The following is a 23,148-nucleotide window of genomic DNA, read 5'->3' as shown; positions in this document are numbered from 1 at the left end:
TGTTTTCCATGTCAGTCTACCTGACACCGCCTTACTCTTAATATTATGCTGTATTTTATTTTATTAAAATAATTAATTTACTTACAAACCCTACGTGTTTCCATCATCTCATTATACAGTCCACCCCGTTAGCTATCAATTAGATTGTAGCAATGTGCAGTTAAGCCTTTTTTAGGAATACGTCAAAGAAATGTGTTATTTGTTTTATGGATGCTATTAGACCTTCGAGTGTAACGTAACGTTTGTTATCCGTGTGTGAAATGTAATGTAAATAGTATCAATTGTTATATGTTGCTATGTGTAGTGTTAGTTTCACGACGTATTGGTTTATCTGCTGTGATGTCGTGTAAACGTATTTATAAATAAAATAAAAAAAAGAAAAAAGAAAAGGGAGCAAAGTTGTTGACAATAGTTGGGGTTAACCCCGTTGAGAGTTGTGAGGGTTTCAAGGTACGAGGGTTAAACAAACTTTGCTACACAGAGAAACACAACATTTTTCACCACATCAACGCAAGGAAAATACTAACCGTAAGAACATTATTAAATATTTATCATTCCACGTCATCAATTCATCACTTAAAAGTCAATTATCCAACCAGAATAGGAAACAAATCAAAATTGGCATCAAATTACTTTGCCACTCCTGTGGATAAAATGCAACTTTCTCATCAGTTTTTGAAGATTTAAGAGAGGCTCCCTTATGAGTGAATGGATTTTACCTTATATAAGTAATAGATACGCGAGCGTAGCGAGTTTTTAAGCAGCAAAGTACTTACCCTTGTTCGAGCTGCTGAGGTGAAAACTATTAATTACAACAAACACGTCTTTTATAACTTTAGCCTGAGAGCAATTCTAAAGGAATATTAATATGCAACAAGAGGAGTTGCGAAGCACGCTCAAGTTACGAAACTTGCTGGAACTTATCGAACTAGCTTCAGAAAACAGTCTTTAAGTCTTGAAGTTTACCTGAGGCCTTATTCAACTGTATTAATAGGTAGCTTGTGATATTACTCCTTACGATATTTATTATGTTCAGAGTGATTGAAATGCAATTGAGATGAGAATTCGAAATTAAAATTCTGATCTATACAAGACTTTTGATGGGTAGGTTGAACCTATGATCTCAATCTAAATCGAATTTCAGAAAATACATTTTATTGCTTGTAAAATTGCAAAGAAAAGTCATACAAAACATATTGAGAGATCCCATTAAGTTCTGACAAACATTTTATTGGCTGTCGCGTTGTCACGCCCGACGCCCCGATCACAATAATAGCAATCCCTTTTTAAGGGTTCCCATTTATGACTTCTAGCTTTATCTCGAATAAACGAAGGCTGGGATTGAACTTTTTATTAGCCAATTTAAATTTAAATTTATTTTAGATTTATGTTTATTCATTAAGGGTGCGAATGCAAAGTAAACATAGTTCGTGTTTTATTATTGTAACTTAATGAATTTCAACTGAATCTTACGTTGAAATGTTCTTAAATAATCTTAATAGTCATAAAGTGATCTCATTTAATAAAACTTTAAAAAAACAATGATTTTCATTAAAATAGGGATAATAAATACAAATCCTTTTACACCGCATTATATCTCTCGTCTCGATTTCTTTTTATACTTGGTCTACCAAATTATTTGAAAACGTAAGACCAAATACCAATCTACTAATTATGTCGGTTAAAGGTAGATATGAGCGCCGATAGGCATATAGCCGGCGGCGGCGCGCCGGTCAAAATTGGTCGGCGGCGGCGGCGAATCGGCGGCGTGGCCTTGAAACACCTTCGATTAATGAAAATAGAATTCAAACCAACATTTTACCGAAAAAACATGTTTTTGCTGTAAGAAAGTTATGAAATAAATGCATTTTTTATTTTCAAGGATTATTTATTGAATAATGGTAAAAAAAAATTGATATCGTATAAACTGTGGATGCGGAGGCGGTCTTAATCTTGACGAGGCTCTGGTCGGAAGATCTTAGCGATCTTTTGTGCTAAGTTAAAAATTGTGGATTGACTGTATCAGGGAAACGTCGACTGTCGACAAGCAGTCCAAAGAAAATCGAGCTCCGTCATTAACCAATATCGATTCAACAAAACCGATTTATGTTAAAAAGTGAGGCCCAACGCCGAGCTCCATGTAACACCGAAGACTTGATTTCGACGCCTCCCAATGCGAGGCCAGAGGATGAGCTGCAGGTAAGCATACAGCTAAGAATCGAACGCCAAGTGTAAGCTTGGCTGACGGCCGAACGCCTGGAGCGCCGATTGCGGCGCGCTTCTGTGCGAGGCCGAGCTGCAAGAGAGCAGAGCGAGGGCGCAGGCCGATAAAGACTGAAGCCATAGTGTTAAAGATCTGGAGCTTTTCTGCGGGCGCATTCGTGCGACGCCAAAGGCCGAGCTACAATGGAGCTAAGATCGGATAAGGACCAATGCTCAAGCGTTTTAAAACAGGCCGAAAGTTGAGCTCCAAACAGGGCCAAAAACTTGCAGGTTCAGATAGCGGCTTAATTCCATGCGAGCCATGCAAGGCCAAAGATTGAGCTCCGAGAGAGCAAAGCTTGAAATTTGAACAGTGGCCAAGTTTAATTGAGACCCGATTTCGACGCCCTTCCGTGCGAAGCCAACGGACGGACATTTGGACGTGGAAATGCTTAATATCTCAAAATTAACCCCATTTAATACCTTTTAAAGACGTTTAACCATGCTTGCAATGGTTAAATTCGCGGTAAATGACGGATGGTTAGCTGGCAAAATTAGTTATGCATTGGGATCGGTAATCCAAAGATGTGGGTTCGAGTCTCACGTTAGCCAGAGTTGATCACAGTTAATTTTTTCATTGTGATTGACATATGTCTAGTTTATATATACAATCTATAAATTGTAATGTGGAACGTTCCACAATAAAAATGGAAGGAAATCAGTATGTTTATTACAAGCATATTGATGTTAAAATTGATATTATATAATTTCGTTTTCCCAAGACTAGTAGCGCGGTTACTAGATATATAAGTTTGCATTTGCCTTCGATATTTTTTAATTATATGGGCCTAAAATACCTTTTGAATGCCTATAAACTATTCGAAGTGGCGCCGTTAATGATCTAAACTCGATTAAAAATATATTATCTGATTCCGAAAGTAGTAGTAACTACCAAGGTCACGCCGATGCCACGCCGATAGCGCAGCGTCGGCGGCGGCGGCGCGAAAATTTTGTCGGCGGCGGCGGCGCGCCGGCGCGGCGCTCATATCTAGTTAAAGGTGACAGTCCATTTCCAACCGCAGCTGCACTACTGTTCATTTTACTATGGAAATTGACAGTAACAGCGACGCGTTCAGTACCAGTAGGTAGTGCAGCTGCGGTCAGAAATGGAATGTTACCTACCCTAATGCACAACCATTTATTAAATGTCAACAACAATCCAATAATAACCTCATTTCCTCACGGTCGTTTCCGGACTTCCGACCCGTGACATATTTAATCGGAACTTACCAAACCACGTACATATTTAATATAATGGTCGCGGTTTAACGTTTGCACTCGCCCACGTAAATAGTCTACGTCAAAGATAAAGTGTACGTATCAAGCCTTATTGGTAAGAAATAAGGTTTAATATTTACGCACAGATTTATGTGACGTAGCCTGTCCGTACTTAATTTTATTTGAAAATCTTCCCGGCCTACTACTACTTATAAATCATTATAATACGCTAAACGTGTACAGTCAACATCAATAGTATAGTGGATGAAATAACGCTTCAGTTTTTATATGATTGAGGAACAAACATTAAAACACGTATATACCCAAACATACATTTTTACACATTCATAGGTATTGGCAGGATTATATTTTTGAAATACCTACTCACATTAAGGTCAATGTGGCATATTCCGTCCATTAGCGTTTTTCTCGAACAACGAACAAAATTGATAAATTCATCGACAAAGCAGCAATTTCTTTTAGTTTCAGAAATAAAAAGCAAATGGTTTTTTTTCCTTCGATTGAAAATCAAAGTTTACGCTCGTAGACGGAATAGTCCCTATGACGGAATTAGCCACATTGACCCTACTTATTCACTCTACAAATGCATAAAACGTGCTATTTTTGTTATAAAACATAACAGATGCACTGATTCTGCCTCATATCCATTAACAAACTGAATACAACATCAAATAAAGCGTTACCTATCGTAAGATAATGTAATACGTGATGAAAATATCTATTACTTTATATTTGAGTTGAGGTGGATTTGAGAGTTAGTTGAGAAAAATCGTAGTGCAATGATTGCTTCAATCCTATAAAGTAATTGTATACAGGTTGCCTTATCGAAATTGGGGCAGTATTTAGAGGATACAGGAACAATATAGCTTTTGTCCGTGCATGGGAGATTATGGATACAAAAATATTACAGTACAGTAGGTATTTTCAAACAAAAATTATTTTTGTTGTAGGTATATAATGATACGCTATCACTACGAAAAAAATTAGGAAATTTTGCAGTTTCCATTGTTCATAGACACATAATTTCCTAATAAAATCTGATTCTTTAAGCCCTTTAAGGTGAAATTATTGGATAGCTATAAAATTACCTGATGGTCTGACCCCCGGCTAGTAATTAGGATATATGCAGATTTCTGAAAATCAGTGAACACTATTTTTATTATGCCTAAACAAGCTTTGAGTTACTAAAAATAATTACTAATATTCCTTCTCTGCTTCAAGTTGATGAAATACCCTTTATCGGCCCTTTATAAATACCTGCATCTAAACGTTTATTTATACCAAGACAATGGCGTAATATACGCGCTAAAAATATCTCGGCAATAAATAATTTAGCGAGAGTATTGTGGTATAAAGAAGACGGCCGATTATGTTTGAACAATTTGATATGGTGTTTACGTTTTGATACGATCTTGAGTCAAGCACCAATCACCGCTAGCGGCTTACGATGATTTGGCAGGGGCCCTAGTCAAAATGACAATCGTTGCAAGCGCGTTGATAGAAAAAGCCCATGGAAACTTAAATAATGTATGGAAATAGTCACGTGACTATTCGTAGTATGTGTCATTCTGGTACATTTCTTCTGGCTTGGGTTTGCAGAATACGAAACGAAACGCTAAGATAAACCTAAAAATGTATGGAAATGCGCTATTCATTTCGTTTTCTGCAAACGATTGTCACCTTGGCTAGCCCCCAGGAGCCGTCTCTTCAGGCATCTCGCTTGCACTTATTGGTGCGCGTGAGATGCCTGGTTGACATGAGTCAGGGTTGTATCAAAACAGGATGAAAACCATTTCTAATTGTAAATTAGAATCGGCCTCGAGTAAGAGGTATTGGCTCACGATTGCGAATATTATTGTCTTACCAATTACGTGAGAATATTTTGATTTATCAGCTTTCTTTGTTTATATCTGACGGTTTGTTTTTTAAAGATATGCCTATAGTTAGGTACCTAGGTAGGTATTTAGGTAAGTATATAAAAAAATAAAAAAAAAACATTGGCGAGAGGTCGCACAGGGGGCCTACCGCGAAAACCGAATTTCGCAAATTGCGGGGATCTTTCTATTTTACTCCAATGAAAGCGTCATTAAAGTGACAGAGAAAAATGCCCGCAATTTGCGAACTTCGATTACCAAATTTCATTTTGGATCGCTGAGCCAACGCAACGGTGTGAGTGGGTGACAGGTGTTATACAGGAATTATTGATACCTACGACGGAAGTGAAAAAATAGTTATTTGTACAACAAGAGATCAAAGTTTGATATTTTCTTCGAGTGCTTACTTTGAGTCCCGTGCAAGCGTAAGATTCTATACTAGATTCACGAGCGTAGCGAGTCTCAAAGGGACTCAAAAGCGCACGAGATGTAAATAACTTTGATCTCGTGTAGTTCACAAAACTTTTCACCTCAGCAGTGAGAACATATTAGAGAACCCGAAAAATATATTCCTTCTTCATCACTTACCTCTATTTACTCATGTTTTCTTAAGATATACCAACAATTAAGTTTTCACCTCAGCAGCTTGAACAAGGGTACTTTGCTACTTAAAAACAGTGAGCAAAATCGCATTTTGCTCATTTTGTCTCACTCAGTAAGCAAAATGCGATTTTGCTCACTGTTTTTAAGTAGCAAAGTACCCTTGTTCGAGCTGCTAAGGTGAAAAAGTTTTTATTTTACTCACAGCCTTTAAAATAATCATGATATCGATTATTATTTAATTACAACATGCTGTCATATTTTCTTCTTGATATTGCGAGTCGTAAAACCGTACATGTGATGCTAATTTACCGCCCGATAACTAGCAGTAATACGTGCGTATGTCGAAAATTTTAAGGGATATATGTACCTACTGTAAAACGTTGTACAATTCACGTGCGAAAAGGTAATTCGCAACTCGTGTCGATTTAAAACAGTCCCTCGGTCGTGTTTCAATTTATCGCCACTCGTTGCGAATTTCCTACTTTTCGCACTTGTATCGTAATTTATTATTACTGAGGGTAAAATTAATGTTTCAACAATGTTCTTGTATTGTCACATTTCGATGGACATTCTTAATCATTAATGGAGATATTTATTATTGTGTTTTCTGTTAAAAATAAGTTACTTACTTACAATATGAAAAATAAAATTCATTTATCAATGTACTACTAGGTACCTACTTGAATAACAAATAGACAACAGCAAAGATCCTTATTAAATAAATAAGAATACAAATGTAGGTTATCACTCGTTCCTATGTTAAAACGACCAGTTTCCGAAAATCGTTACCCTCTCATTACAATTAATGATTCGTCCACCTGTAAAGTTCACAAACACAGACAAACCGTTTAAAACTAACTCACCTTTCCACAGACTAAATACCAGGGTGCTCACCCACAAGAACACACTCGCGAACACTTCAAAAAACTTACTTAACACACCGAATCGACAGGCGAACGACGCACGCTCACACACATCAGTAGCCCATAAGTTTCCACTACACAATCACAAGTTAATTAAAGTATAATTTTTAAGTATAATAGATTTTCGTGTGGAAATAGGCTGTAACCTTAAGAATATCGGTCGGGTTTTAAATTATTCACGACGCGGGCACGGGAGGGCGACACGCGCGCTCGCCACGACACACAGCGAGAGACTGAAATTGCCTGAACAAGTGAGGCGAGTCTACTTGTCTCCTCGGCATAATTAACTGAACATTCTTCAACCTTATTCCGACTGGTTAAGGTCTAAAATTGGTGAGTTATACGTTGTTAGTACACGGTTCAGGTAATCGTCGTAATATAAGTAAACTAATAAAATTATAGTCTTGAGCTTTACTTTACAGAAAGCTTGTACTACCTTGATTTTCTAATGTAGACATCATGTGGGAAATATATTTCTAGCGATACATTCAGCTCAAAATATATAGCAGATCAGACTACGCGTCAAAAGTATCTGCCATTCTCTAATAGATTAACAAAAACAGTTATGTCTCTAAGTGAAGAAACATTATATGTACCAACATATACACACAAACATTATAGTACTTACTGTAACAGATACTCTTGAACGCGAACTTTAGAGATATCTATTTGGAGAAGAATTCCAGGCTGGCAGACACTTTTGGCGCCATTTTGGCGCTTTGTTTTATACGGTAACTATTGATGCTGAGTCTACTAACTATAAATGACGAATTACATTACGATACATGTCAACAATGGATTACATGTCGGTATTCCACAGGTTGCACTTCGGGGAGTGTGCTCAAGAGCTACACGAGCTTATTCCACCGTCCCCATTCTACCATCGGACTTTTAGACGCACGGCCGGTTTCCATCCTTACTTGGTAGATATTCCACCAATTCGCACGAAGCGCTTTGCTTCCTCGTTTCTTATGCGCACTGCCAAGGAATGGAATTCCTTGCCGGCGTCTATATTTCCGAGCTCATATTATAACCCGGCAACCTTCAAATCAAGGGTGAACAGGCACCTTCTGGGCAGGCTCGCTCCATCGTAGGCCACGTCTTCGCCTCGGCTAGTCTGTGGCCATGAGTAAGCCCATTTATAATATTAAAATACCTTTTGGTTACATTGATTTCCGGTTGAACTACAAAATGGCGAAATAGTCTCGAAAATATGTAAATTTTGTCTTTTGCACATTTATGTTGTTTAAAGTGAAATATTGATAGTTTATTATGCGGGCAACTAAGGCGGAAGTAATCAGCTGATGAATAATTAGTCTTGAAAGGCGTTTAACCATTTTTTAATCAATATCCGGCTATCCATCGTGGCTATTTATAAAGTCCAGCTAGGTAGCTAGCTATTTATAGGTATCACTATAAACAAAATACTAAAAAATTTCATGACCTACGAGCACACTTTTAGACGTTGGCAAAATCATTAAGTACTTATAAATTTGATAATATTCTAAAATTGATTATTTATATTAATCATTATGTTTACTTATTTAAGATTTAAAGGTTACTTATACAAAGCACGATTTCTTAATTAATAAATGTGCCTATCATTTGACATTAAGTAGAATAGAATAGAATAGAATATATTTACTACTACTAAGTAAGTAAGTAGTAGTAGTAGTTTTAGTACTTTTTAGTAGCTACTTAAATTCAATATTTCAGTGCATTTTAAAAGAAAAAAGCGGCCAAGTGCGAGTCGGACTCGCCCATGAAGGGTTCCGTATTTAGGCGATTTATGACGTATAAAAAAAAAACTACTTACTAGATCTCGTTCAAACCAATTTTCGGTGGAAGTTTACATGGTAATGTACATCATATATTTTTTTTAGTTTTATCATTCTCTTATTTTAGAAGTTACAGGGGGGGGGACACACATTTTACCACTTTGGAAGTGTCTCTCGCGCAAACTATTCAGTTTAGAAAAAAATGATATTAGAAACCTCAATATCATTTTTGAAGACCTATCCATAGATACCCCACACGTATGGGTTTGATGAAAAAAAAATGTTTGAGTTTCAGTTCGAAGTATGGGGAACCCCAAAAATTTATTGTTTTTTTTCTATTTTTGTATGAAAATCTTAATGCGGTTCACAGAATACATCTACTTACCAAGTTTCAACAGTATAGTTCTTATAGTTTCGGAGAAAAGTGGCTGTGACATACGGACGGACAGACGGACAGACAGACAGACATGACGAATCTATAAGGGTTCCGTTTTTTGCCATTTGGCTACGGAACCCTAAAAACGTCTCTAAAGAAGAATAACGGCCTCGTAGACAATAAAATGGAAACAATGGATTACTTTTTGCTCAAGAATTCAAAACTAGCAGCGTCTTACTTTCGACAAAATGTTAATCTGAAAATACGACAAGCTTTAGAAATGGAGAAATGAGCGAGATCCCTCGTTACTTTGGCAGCTTTTGACAGCAGATTTAAGAATTTGGACTTGGAGCATGTAGGTTTGCCATATTATGCACCCTGACAAAAATCTTCTACATCACAATTCAGATGGGTTCCTAATTGGTGGACTGTATTTAAAAATGCTGGTTTACTTCAACGTAAATTACTGTACTTTTTACAACCGAAAAGACCCGGGGCCCGATTCGGATTTTGAACTAGATATCTATTAGATATCTACTAGACATCACCATAATGTCAGTGTCAAACAAGTGTAAAAAGTGACGTTTTTGTTTGAAGAAACGTCACTTTTCACACTAGTTTGACACTGACATATCTTGGTGATGTCTAATAGACATCTGATATTTGACGTGGGGTTATTCGTCGACCGCCATTTTGGTAACATCGCCTCGTGATTCATTTCTTTGTTTTTGCTTTTTAATGTTATTTAAAGTGTAATATTGATAGCGTATTATGCAGTAAACAATGTGGAAGTGTGCAGATAATGAAAAATTAATCATGAAAAGCGTTTAACCACCATTCTGGCGTCAACGCCGGGTAGCCCACGCGGGTTCTTGTAAAGTCCAGCTATCGCCTTACAAGAGCTCATAACCCATCAACTACCGAACAACGTCGTGCTCAAGAGCATTTGGTATTTCTACCTCTAACCGTGGCTGGCTAGAGCCCTAGAGGCCATCATTTTATACTTTTATACCGTACAGTGGCTGAAGTTTTTTACAAATAATATTAATTCGATCCCACGTGGGATCCACTTTGACGTTGGCGAAATCATCGACAGTATCGATGGAGCCATATTACCCAAAGATTGATTGAATATTTGACGTATCTTAAAGTTCGAATATGGCTGCCGCTCACATCGTGTGTGGAGGCAGAGTGAGAGAACGACAAAATAAGACAGACATAACAAACGAATTAAAAGTATAGAGACATACCAAACTAATTAAAAGTGAAAAAAATTACTGTCTTGGGTGGGACTTGAATTCACGACCACTGGTCGCTAGCCCAGTGCCCTCCCATCTGAGCTACTAAGACCTTACCCAAAACAAAGAATATTTCCACCATACATGAGCCTTAGGGAGGCTCTAGCGACATCTACCGTAAGAGTGTTACAATTCATAATCATAAACGGCTACCCGAGTTCTAAGTCATATACTCGTTGTAAGTAGTTTTATGTGTTATGTTTCCCTGTTTGTCATTTTAATTTTAGTTTTTTGTTGTATATATTATTATTATTTTTTCTGCTTTGTTTTTTGTGTAAACTAACCTTTAGGCTATTAAGATGCATTTTACTAACACTCCTATGGATTATGCTGGGCCGAAATAAACAATTTTTATTTTATTTATTTATTGGAAATTCACGAGTAACGAATGCGCTATCCCAAACTAAATACAAACATTTTGTATCAAGCACAAACTTTTAATTTGTTTCTAAGTTAAATAACATCGTTTGCAGACGATTGCTTGATACAAAATTAATTTAGAATCTGAATCTGAATCAAGTTTTCAAAGTAAAACTAAAAACTACAACTAATATGCATAAAATAGGTGAGTTAAAGTTTACCACGAAATGGTCTCGCCTCAGCATAATACCTTAATAAATAACATTTTTATTTATTTATTTATTTAATACTGACCCGAAAGCCAGCGCTGATCTTCCGGCGAGGCCATTTTTGAATTTAGACACAGAACGAAAACTAGTTTTTAATCCGTATACTTACACGTTTTTGTACCAAATTCGTCACTTGCACTCCAATCTTTCATAAAATATTTGAAATACCATTATGGAAAGAACCACCTTGAACCAACTCGAAATAAAAATAAAGGTAACACCCTTACAATCCAACGTCACCATTCGATTCACGATTTGCTGTTTTACGTCACAACCAAACTCAAAAATGGAAAGCCTACGTCAACTGAAGCCTTCGTCCAAGGGCTGAAATATTCAATTTTTATTTACTCTTCACGTTACGTGCTCGTTGACATAGACACGGCCTCGTCCCATTTACACCGATCTAATGTGAAATGCTATAAACATTTAACTTGTGTATTGAACTTAGGTTGTTTAGGAGCCAAGAATGTGTGTGCGCTGTGCGTTACTGAACGGCAAGGGAGCGCATGGGTGATCAATTTTGCATGGTGTTTAGTTTGTTTCTAGCTTCGTTGTGGGTATAACCTATTTTGAATGGGTCAGCGGATTCGTATGAGCAAATTGAAGAAAGGTTAGTTTAGGGGCTACGACTAGGTAGATTTTGGTAAATAATATGCTCGCTGCACGAAGAACTTTCTTTGTCTGTGGTTTGGAATTGTGATCCTTATCTGTGATCTGTTTGTCACCGTCAAATTCGTTAAAGAGTGTAGGTGTGGTAACTTTCATAGTTTGATCGCAGAATAAGTACCTAATAGTACTACCGTACAGAAAGGACACTTCCTACAAAACCGAAGTTTGACAGCGATTCAGGGTCGAATCATGATACCCCTTTCTAACTTATGGCACTATCCCTTTCGGCCGTTTAGGGTTGTCAAAATTCAAGTGATTAAGTATTTTATCTGTGGTCGTGCACGCAAAGGGACGTCAGGCTGCGTCAGCCCTAATAATTGCTCGGAGCAATGCTGAGCCGAACGGAGCCGAGTTTGCCCGAAGTCAGGAGTGTCTCCCCACTGGTTTGATTGACAAGACACGTTGACAAGACCGTCAAAACACCGTAATATTTACAAACGTAGATTTTTGTAGAAATGACGAAATGTAGACACGCCAATCAGTCACATGACATGACTCAAAAAACCGCAGATCAAAACGCATATTAATAGAAAAGAATAACGTTAGTCTCTCAATAAAGCTATGTTTACACGGCCGTCGGTCTGTTTGCGATAATGTACAATTTACTGCTGCAACGGCATCCATGTTTATTTTCCTCAGCATATTGTTGATTGAGGAAGACGGATTTCATAGTATTTGCGATACGTTGTTTGAAAACACAGGTTTGGAATGTAACTGTGAAATTTAAAAAAAGTTTCGTTTAGAAAGTAGATTAACCTAATAGCCTTGCGTCGCATGTTTATAATTTATTACAAAAAATATGCCATTCTATCTGCAGTTACACTGTTGCACGTTGGCTATATCACAAAGGTATTGTCAGTATCTGAATAACGACAGTTCCATTTATGGTGCTGTTCAGAGTTCTACTACACCAGGGGCCCGTTTCTCAAAAGCTTGTAACTTGTAATACAAGCGGATGTCACTTTTTGATAGCTTTTGTTAGAAAGGGACTTCCACTTGTGTTACAAGTTACTTCAAGCTTTTGAGAAACGGCACAGTAGGTATCACTGCAGCAGCAGTGCGAAATAACTGCTGACTACATTGTTGGTGAACATTTATTTATTTATTTGTAACATGTCAACACCGGGCAGTAACATGGGTTTTAATATTTGCGAGAGTAAAACATTCGGCAGTAACAATTTTGAACGGGTCACGGTTAGTTTCACTAGACTTATATCGACCGGGACAACACAAAAACAACAGTACAAAAGAACAGCAACACAAAACAATACTTACTGGTGTACTACTTATAGTTTATAATTAAGTGAATAATTAATAAATAATTAATATAGTCCTTCGCTGCCTAAAACACAGGGAATCCTAGTTCAGGCATTTGTAAATCACTTGTCTGGTCTAAAATTCTAGTCTAAAATAAATTCTTAGTCTTTAAGAGCAACCACTGTACTATACTTTTCTCAATAAATTATTTGTTTGCATTTGTATTGGTATTGCGGAAGGTAGTTAAACCACTTTATTAAATTTATGATGCCCTATAAAGAAATAATTAATTAATTAAATTAAATACAAAAGGTTCATATCTCGCTCGTATATCGACCGTAGTCTAGTCGGCAGTAAGTAATATCGCGCTATAATACTGCTGTAGTAAGGCTGCTGACTGCATTACTGCCCCAAATGTCAAACTATAGATAAAAGATCTTTTTGACATTTCTTGCAGCGCAGTCGGCTGAATATACTGCGTATAAGTACTTACATTCACGATAAGTTTACTTTATCCATAGATTAATCCTCCTGCCCCTATGAGAATTTTCATGTCACTCGTGGACAGCGATCAATTTGCAATTTAATGTAATTGCAGTATAAATTACACTGTCTCATTAATGTTGCAAGGCGGGTCAGCAGACCACCGACCCCCATTCGTTACAAGAGCAACAGAGGCGAGTCCTGTACGGATATGATGGTCGTTCTTGTCTACGTGACAGCGTGATAAAACGGTGTCCGTCACTTTCTTTCCCACGGTGTTAAACAGTGACAGTTATTTTATCACGTGGATAAAGATGGATAAAGCTATCCATAATAGGCTGGCTGTACTTAATAAGTTATACTCGTAGCTATTAATCTTGATGCAAGTCTCTTAATTTATTTTTCATTTCTTATGCTCCGAAAGTGGGTCATTCTATATATAAAGCGGGTTGAAAGTGATTTCGGCTCTAGGGAGTTTAATTTTTACATTTACAATTATTTTTAACAATTAGCAATGAAAATTCTCCAAAAATTAACTAACTATTGGCGCTCTTACTTTGTTCGAGCACCAAAATATCTCATCAGAAATGGATGCCTTTCAACAGTTTCATCCCTAGGTTAATAATCTTCTATTTTGAGTATTTTGACGTCGAGGATGACAGCGCAGTCAACGCATTAAACAGTTATTCTATTAATTGAACTAACTAGGTCAAAGCTCGAAATCTCTAGAACAACAGTCTTGAAACGTTAATTGTATGTACCTACATGTTTTAACGTAAGGCCCCTTAAGTCCCTTTTTTATGTTCACACTATTTGACATTCAGGGACCTCGAGGCACCGCCATCTTGATTATAATCCACCTTATTCCTGCTTCAGTCCACCATTAAAAGGTTACAGTTGCCAATAATTTACTATTACCCAATCGATACCACTTATTCCCATTCTATCTTCGAATTAAACCCACTGTAATTAGCCGCTACCAAGAAAAACCCAATACATTGGGTCAAGGCAATACTACCGTCGTCGACATTGTTAACTGACCTTTTATAAACCTTTATTACAAGGATATAAGAGCTATTTATGGTTAAGAATTGTGTTTCCTGTAATATCGGGTTTCATAATAAATTCCATTATTACCTCCCATGTTTGTGTTGTCGGTTTTGGAAGCGGTAATTTCATTGAAAACTAATTTGGTTTAACTCTACTCTCTGGTCTACTCTAGTAAAACACAGTTTGTCAATAAAACATCTTGCATCTGTAAGTTGGAGTAAAGAATTTGAAATATTATTGTATTATTTAACACCCAAAAAAAAAGATACCTACTAAGCCTACTTCTAGATAGGCTTACCATACGGCAGGATTTCCTGACTTGGCGAGTGTCAGAGTTTTTTAGAAACTTTTAGTACCTAACCACTAGAAGCTAGATACAAGTTTCAAGCTCGGCAGAGGAAAGGAAAGCCAAGAAAGGTTTTGAGGTAGGGATTTAATGGGCACTTTTGGGATCTTGGAGAAATTACCGTTCAGGAAATGTTGAATTTTTAATTCCATTTTTTCTTATGGCAAATCTATAGTTACTTAAAAAAAGAACACACAAAGATAGAAGTCAAGTTTTATTTAGGTACATTGAGAAATCCCACGGCTGTTACTGTTCATTGGTTATGCGCGACTGAAAAAATAAAAAATAAAAACAATTAAAATATCGGCTCAAAAGTATCGCTAATTTTGATTATAACCTTGTTTATAGTATATTAGGGTGAGTTTCGTTTGTTTTATAAAACAATGAAACAAAGGATATGCTACTTTATGTAGTTTTTGAATGGTTCGAATTAGCTTGAAATAGTGTAAATGTATACAAATAATTGATCCAGTAGTTTCGGAGCAAATAGGCTGTGACAGACGGACAGACAGACGCACGAGTGATCCTATAACATTTATTTGCTTGAAAAGGGTACAGTTACAGATGTTCACGTTTGTTATTCTCCTCCTTATTCAACTGTCCATAAACAGCATGGTACCTAATGTCACTCTAAAAATCGCATATAATTATTTAGGTAGTTAACTCACTTCACTGCCAACATGGATGGCCAGCATCATGTCCAACTCGTGCGGTGCCACATAGATATGCGCACGGCCATCACTGGCCACGGCGACGAGTTTGCCCGAACAGCGGTTATCCTCTGTCCTGGATCCGGAGATCACGTCGCAGTATAAGCCGGGTGGCAAGCATGTCTGTGGAATTATTATTTAATACTTTACAAGCCTGAGATACACTAATAGTTTGTAAGTTTTACTTACGTAGTAAGTAGGGATTACCCTATTTGTTAGCATGAGATAACGACATTCAAATCATATCTAATTGTGTATTATAGCTGTGTCCCTACTTACCTAAGTAAAACTTACTAGTGTATCTCAGCCAAAAGCATCCTTTTGCTAGGGTAAAGGGGACTCGTCCCTAATTTGAGCATTTGCCGGTCAGATTTCAGTCAGGTTCAGGGGCCTTAGGACCTAGACTGAATCTAAGCGTCCTTTAGCGATTCAGTTTAGGTTCTAAACAGACTCCCAATAAGGACATTATGGTAGGCCCCAGAGGTTGGGACGTTTGTGGGTGTAAGATTTTTTTCTTTTAATTTTAATGCATGCATAATTTTTTGATCACCACATCTTTTATTGACCAGTAGCCATATAAACAAGTATAAATTACCTGTATAATATGGTTCAGATCCCAGTTATCGTTGTTGAAAGCAATGAAAGCCCGGTTTCCGCGGCAGAAGGCGATCTGGTTGCTGCCGTTGTCCCACCAGTCGCTGACGTTGGTGCCAGCGGCGATGTTTCTGAACCCGACCATGTTGTACATCTGACGCCAGCGGTGCTCGCACACCCAGCCGTTGCCGCAAGTATCATCCTAAAACGCGCACAAAATATTACCGCCTTTTCTGCCAGTAAAGAAAATTAATATTTAAAATAGATACATTAACCGTACAGTTGTCCAGAGTTAGACAGAAATCACGAATTTACACATGTTCTTCTCAACAAATTCCTCCACGAGCTTTATTTGTCTTCACAATTGTCTATACACCTCTGCCTACATCGGCAAAAACAAATCTTCTTAGTCTACTGTCCTGAGTTAAAGACAAAGAAAAATACTTACTGAATTAATGGAAGGTGAAATAATATTCCCAGCAGAGTCCATAGGCGGCCCAATTTCACTATCAGTAAAGTCAAAACTGCTCATCAGCTGCGGCTCTCCATACGGGTGAGCCAACATGAACGCTGTTGCTCCCTTGTACTGTTTAGCTCTCTTATATGTCAGGATCTCACCGCCACCTCCATGGCCTCTTTGGTTATCGTGGTTATCAACAAAAACAAGTGCATCTTCGTGAGGAAGAAGACCCCAAACAGGACCCCAGCTATCCAACCATCTCAGCTGGTTCAACCCTGAGAACAATCTGCCCAGTTCAAGTCCAAATTTAAACTCGGTTACAGCAGCTAAACTGGTGTATTCGTATCGTGAGATAGCTTCTCCTCCGAAATCGATGACTTCTTGGTAGATGTAAGGGCGAGCTCCTGAAGGAAAGCCGTGGTCTGTGTTTAAGTCGTGGAGTCCGTCGTAAATGATGCGGAGGTCTTCTGGCCACATGTGTTTGGCTGCATCAATTCTGTTACAAAATACTTTTTTATAAATAGGTTCTTAAGTCAAATTAGTAGATAAGTAAAGGATGACTCATGTTAGACCGGTCTGGGTCCATGTCGAGGCGTCCGACTCTTCGTTTTCTTAGATGGATGATCGATGATCACATGATGCTTTCTATAGCAAACTGACATGCCAGCTATGGCTCGGACGAAGACCGTTCTAGCGAGAGTCGCCTTTCTTTAATTTTCTTTGCATTAGAAAATTTTACCTGAATCCAGCAACGCCCAAATCGATAAGTTTGTTCATGAAATCAAGTATCATTTGACGCACATGTTCTGATTTCTGATTCAAATCCTTTAGTCCCACCAACTCGCAATTCCGCACCTAAAATGTAAAATTATTTTATCGTATCACCTTGAAGTGTAAGTAAGTTTAAGGTACATTATCAAACAATATTAATATTACAGATAATCTTATTATTGGTCCCCATTGGCGAAAATGTAAGTACAAATATTAATTGAGATAGATTAACGAATTAAGATAGATTAACGAATTAAGATAGATTAGCGAATTTAGATAAATATGTAATTAGATAAAAGTCTTCTAATTGATTATTTTTGTTCTTAGCAGACACGACTGCATGCGATATTACAAATTATAGGAAAAATGGTTCTATGTACCTAAATCGTGACCTTTCGAAACACGGATCCAATCGCTCTAACCAATCTATCGACGCTTGCCAAACCAACCAAATTGTATATTCCGTTCTTTGTTTAAGTACATGCCTTAAGGCATAATAAAATCTACCATAAGACATAAGCAGGCCTCGGAGTTTTTTTAGCACGGTAAGACTAAGGAGAGCTATGGAGTCTTTGTTAACATTAAAATTAAGTTCATACTCATACTCATCCTCATTAATTAAGTACAAGTAAATTATGTACAGCTCTAGACCTAATAAATATCAGCGATCATCACAATAACGAAATACGTAACTATATATTCATGACATAATGTGACATCTGATTTACTCATACACATATTTAGGTAAAGAGGTTTAATCATAAGTGGCCTATCACTTAAAAAAGTACTTAAGACATGCAACCTATGATTATAAACATTGGTAATACGTATTCGACATATTAAAACGATATTCCATAGATATTAAAACTGTTTATTATTCATTAAGGTTGATATAGAGCTACAATATTTTAGAATAGTTATGCGTTACTCTTCCTTACGTCTACAAAACAGTTCGTTCACACATAATGGGCAGTATAAACGTCGTAAGTCGCATTCATGGGCATCATTTTCAAGACACCAATATCAATATCTTAACAGTAATTATAGTATGTAGGTACGTTAAGTACTTAAATAAAATATTGGAGCGATGACACTGCAATATGGGTAATATAATAATATTAACATACACATATACATATTATATTATTGGGCATCATTTTCAAGACACCAATATCCTTATCTTAACAGTAATTATAGTATGTAGGTACGTTAAGTACTTAAATAAAATATTGGAGCGATGACACTGCAATATGGTATGGTACTGCAATAATATTAACATACACATATACATATTATTACTTTTTTATAATATAACATTTAATTAAATATATGTAAACAGAATTAATTACATATAAGTAGTCTAAGTATTTATAAAACGATTCGGACGAACTTAATTAATGAGGATGAGTATGAGTATGAATTTAATTTTAATGTTAACAAAGACTCCATAGCTCTCCTTAGTCTTACCGTGCTAAAAAAACTCCGAGGCCTGGACATAAGAGTATTCTACTTTAACGGGACCCCGTACTAAATTAATTTTGTATTTAAGCAGAGACGTCTGCAAGTAAAAAACTCATATCCACTCACATGCTTTTGGCAACTGTAGTAGTTGCCAGCTGTCACCCTTATTTTATTATAATAATAGAGCTGTAGCCAATCATGTGACTGGCTACAGCAATATCTACGTTACGGGAACAGAGTAGATATAGTTATTTCCTCGATTAAATTTATACTTACTCTATCAGCACAGCACCCATAATCCCACCCATGAATGCCACAAATCGGCCAGTTGAAGTCCTGAGCAGAATACGGGACAGCTGGATAATCCCACTCTTGGAAGTTGGCAGTACTGCCACCAGTGCCTACGTTATCTGCAGGTTCACCTGTCATGTGGTTGATGACAGCATCGACGTAAATTCTAGAATAAGAAAAACGTTAAATCTATGAATAACAATTGAACATTTTAGAGAGTTAAAAAAACGTCGCCTCCAACGTGGCAAACATTAGAAAATCTAAATTACACCCTTTAACAACGTTACAAATGTGACAATACGTTTACTTATGCATTACAGTTTATTTTACTCTGAGGAAGTGATAATAGACGGGGAAGCGTATCCACCTACTCCATGGTGATGGTGGGCACACATACATAAATATAACACTATGTTGCATTGAGACATTGATTTAGTTAGTATTAATGGCGTTTCTGTTCTTAACTATTTCATAGAAAAAGTAATACAAGCAAACACATGTTTCGCGTAATTGCGAAACATGTCGCGCGAGTGACTAAAAACAAGTGAGTCTAAACCGTAATATTATTTAAAGTAATACAATTAAGCACAAAAATTTCGTAACCCTGTTTTTATTTACTAGGCCGACAATCCCTAATTTCCCGGCCTCTGTAGCACTATTAAGTTAATTAACCCACCTTACTCCAGCATTATTGCATCGGCGGACCATGTCCGAGAACTGTTGCTCGTCGCCCGATCGAGTTACTAATTTGTAGGAAATTGGCTGGTAGCGCTCCCACCAGGGGCGGTTTTGGGCCAAGATTATTACATTTTCGTTGGGTGGAGAAATCTGAAATTAAAGTTGTATCATAATTTTACAGGTGCCTCACGAATGTGTACGTACCTACCTATAACGTTTGGTAAATCGTGGTCATTGTTAATTTTATAGGCAATTTAAAGAAAGCTTTTTGTATAACATACCTACGCAGTTCTCATCTCTCATTTTCCTCTGTCATCAATTAATCGACCGGTCTGAGGGTCCACACACTTTGTAATTTCCATGGTTTTTAGATGATGTTTGATAATTTACAGGAGTTGATATATTTTTTAAGATGGATCAAGAAAACGATGAGCCTGGATTTTAAAAGTGTTATAAGGAGCAAACCGCATGAGATTTCAGTTGGAAATAAACTACCAGGTTATGGATGACTTACGCCAGACCGGGCCGGCCCCGGGACGAGACGTCCGACATTATTTCTGATTGAGATTTATTCATACAATGGTACTAATTTTCAAAAGTAACTTTATCTTACCTGAATACCACCGTATCCCTTCGGGCCGAGAAACCGCTCGCATTCATCAGCGATGTCATCCCATTTCCACTCGAACAGGTGCACCATGGTGGAATGGCCTTCCGCATAGTACGGATTCTTGTAGGCCAATGCCTGGCCTAGGCCCAGAAGGAGGACGGCTATACGAAACATTACGGACCTAAGGACATTTTACATTGTTATTTCATTTTTTTATATCTTTCAAAAAGGTCTCTTCATTATCCTCTTTTACTACATTTTTTCGCCTTACTCTAGATTTCTCTAAATCTATTTAGTATTTATATTTTAGAATTTTGAATAATTGATTCCCTGGGCCCAGCGGTGTTTCTTTTAATTAGGTTGCTAATCATAGAATCACGGATCTTGTTTACCTGAATATGCAACTTACCAGCGCTTGGTAAAGAGGGAGCTCACAATGTCAGATCAGTACCAAATCAAATTAATATTTTAAACTTCGAATTGGGCTTAGGGAGTTTTTTTGGTAATTAATAATTATTAATGTTTCCCTCTATTATTATTGGTCTTCGAACAACTTTTACTATGGGACTTGTTTTTAGTTCTAACTCGATTTACCCATCCCATAGTATGTATCCTATTCTGATGGAAATTTTATGTACAAGAAGGTACTTAGTTGTTTTGTAAGGTTTTTCATGCACATACATACAAAGTGGGGTGTCATTCTGAATCCCTAACAACGTTTGTCCTAAAGTCACTTGCCCTAACTGGTTTGTCCTAATGGGCAGATGCCCTAACGATCAATTATCATAACGATTATTTTACATAATGTAAGGTTCTGAAAAATGGTTAGGTTTTAGAACTTGCTGCCACAAAAGTGGGTTAGGTTAGGGTTAGAACTGCGACCCGCGCAAAAAATCAATAATTAGGGAAACCAAAATTAGGGTTTTTGGTGTTAGGACAACTGATCATTATGACAAACAATATTAGGGAATGCAAAGATAGGAGAAAAGACTTTAGGGATTCAGATATAGATCCTACAAAGTGAACACTTTGATACAGTTTTCATAAACTATTCGATTCAAATTACAATCAATATTTTTTTCTACAAATACACACCTGCTTGTAGCCCCGGTATGTTTGATACTAATCTGTGTTTGTTACCTCCTGGATGGTTTATCGACTTGTTTAAATAAAGTAATCTATACGTGCATCGCGGATTTTGACATCATATCTTATCTTATCTACTAATTATTGACTATTGGACTCTGACGTAGGTAAAAGCTCTAAGAGAATTCGTCTAATTATACACAAATATTTTGTTTATTCTTATAAATGTTACACAGTCATGTGGATCTATCCACTCAGAATTGCGAACCATAATAGTAATGTTTAATCTAGGTTATCATGATAGTATAATAAAATTTCATAAGACTTATCGTAAAAAAATAACCGGTCAACCGGTGTCAGTACCGTAAATTGGGGTGAGTAGGGATTACGAGGGCAGTTGGGTTATGAATGGGGAGAGAAGGAATGACAGGGGGGTGAGTTGGTTTTTATAGGCTACTGCTACGTAAATTATATATTCTAATAACAAATCATATAATGTTCATAATCCCAAAGTGTCGATCCAACAATTTTCAAAACTTACCTTAGTAGGAAATCCCTCCTCACCCCAACTAAGGGGTGAGCTGGGATTTCCTACTATTTCGTGTTTATCTTTAAAGTTATGAAATGGAACTACACAAAATTATATAAAAACCAAAATACAAACGACCGGAACATTTATTATAAATCAGTTTGCCACATGTAAAAATAAAGTTTTATCGAAGTTTGAATGTCAGTTTTGTCCCTACTCACCCCATTTCACGGTACATTGGGAGAGAAGTGTTGCTTATACCTACCCATGAAGGCAATGAATGACTGAATACTGAATACCTGTTATATTCCCGAAAAAATAGAAGATAAAAATCGTTACTTTATTTCTTTCAGTAGGTAATGGTATTTTCTTGTATTTGGATTTAGTTGCAGGTGGCCTAGCGGTAAGAACGTGCGACTTGAAATCCGGAGGTCGCGGGTTCAAACCCCGGCTCGTACCAACTTAAATATTTATTTTATTCTGTTTTTAGTATTTGTTGTTATAGCGGCAACAGAAATACATCATCTGTGAAAATTTAAACTGTCTAGCTATCACGGTTGATGAGATACAGCCTGGTGTCATACAGACAGATGGACAGACAGACAGACAGACATACGGACAGACAGACAGGCGGACAGTGGAGCCTTAGTAATAGGGTCCCGTTTTTACCCTTTTGGGTACGGAACCCTAAAAATGGTCTGAGTCTTAACTACCTATACGAGAACATAATATGCATTTTTATACAGCGTGCTTTTGTTATAAGTTGGGTTATAAGCACACTGTATACATATATAGTGGTCAAGTGAGATGTAAGAAAAAGTGGGTCCCGTTGTTTCCCATAAAGTTTTAAGTCATAATGTATACTTTGTCATATTATCATTACTCATAAAACTGAAATCGTTAACATTTCAAGATTTTCGTTAGGTTAATCATCCTATAGATAGGTTAGGTTAGGTTAGGTTTGTTTTATGGCAATCCTGAAAAGTGACTAACGAAAATTCGGGCAAACAATACATTATGGCTTTAAACTATTTGGGAAACAATAGTTTTAAGCCAGAGACCCAAGAAAAAGTCCGTCATAAAACCACCATAAATATTGAGCACTTCAAGCGGCATTAGTGAGCTTAATTTAGGTAAGAGGTATTCATTTAGGCCCACATGTACCATTCCC

The 23,148-nt window shown here is 37.0% G+C and overlaps 2 protein-coding genes across 2 annotated transcripts in view; both read right to left on the bottom strand.

Annotated features, from left to right (window-relative positions):
- The window catches only part of LOC134652863 (fibronectin type III domain-containing protein 5), a 168,517-nt gene extending 161,275 nt beyond the window's left edge, over positions 1-7,242 (bottom strand). The window contains exon 1 of the mRNA XM_063508062.1: positions 6,842-7,242. The gene's annotated coding sequence lies outside the window, so the exon portion shown is untranslated. The remainder of the gene's footprint in view (positions 1-6,841) is intronic.
- An 8,204-nt stretch (positions 7,243-15,446) lies between these two features.
- LOC134652822 (alpha-amylase 2-like) lies at positions 15,447-21,485 on the bottom strand. The gene is made up of 8 exons (XM_063508002.1): positions 21,458-21,485; positions 20,366-20,543; positions 19,751-19,902; positions 19,060-19,240; positions 17,291-17,406; positions 16,540-17,047; positions 16,093-16,293; positions 15,447-15,620 (listed from the first exon to the last, which is right to left on the bottom strand). The coding sequence occupies exons 2-8, from the start codon at positions 20,534-20,536 to the stop codon at positions 15,447-15,449; spliced, it is 1,503 nt and encodes a 500-aa protein (XP_063364072.1). The 5' UTR covers positions 20,537-20,543; positions 21,458-21,485.
- Between the last annotated feature and the right edge of the window lie 1,663 nt (positions 21,486-23,148).

The sequence above is a fragment of the Cydia amplana genome, chromosome 12 (genome assembly GCF_948474715.1).
Source record: "Cydia amplana chromosome 12, ilCydAmpl1.1, whole genome shotgun sequence".
Lineage (NCBI taxonomy): Eukaryota > Metazoa > Arthropoda > Insecta > Lepidoptera > Tortricidae > Cydia > Cydia amplana.
The sequence above is the reverse complement of the archived record's forward strand: the minus strand, read 5'-3'. Positions and strand labels throughout refer to the sequence as shown.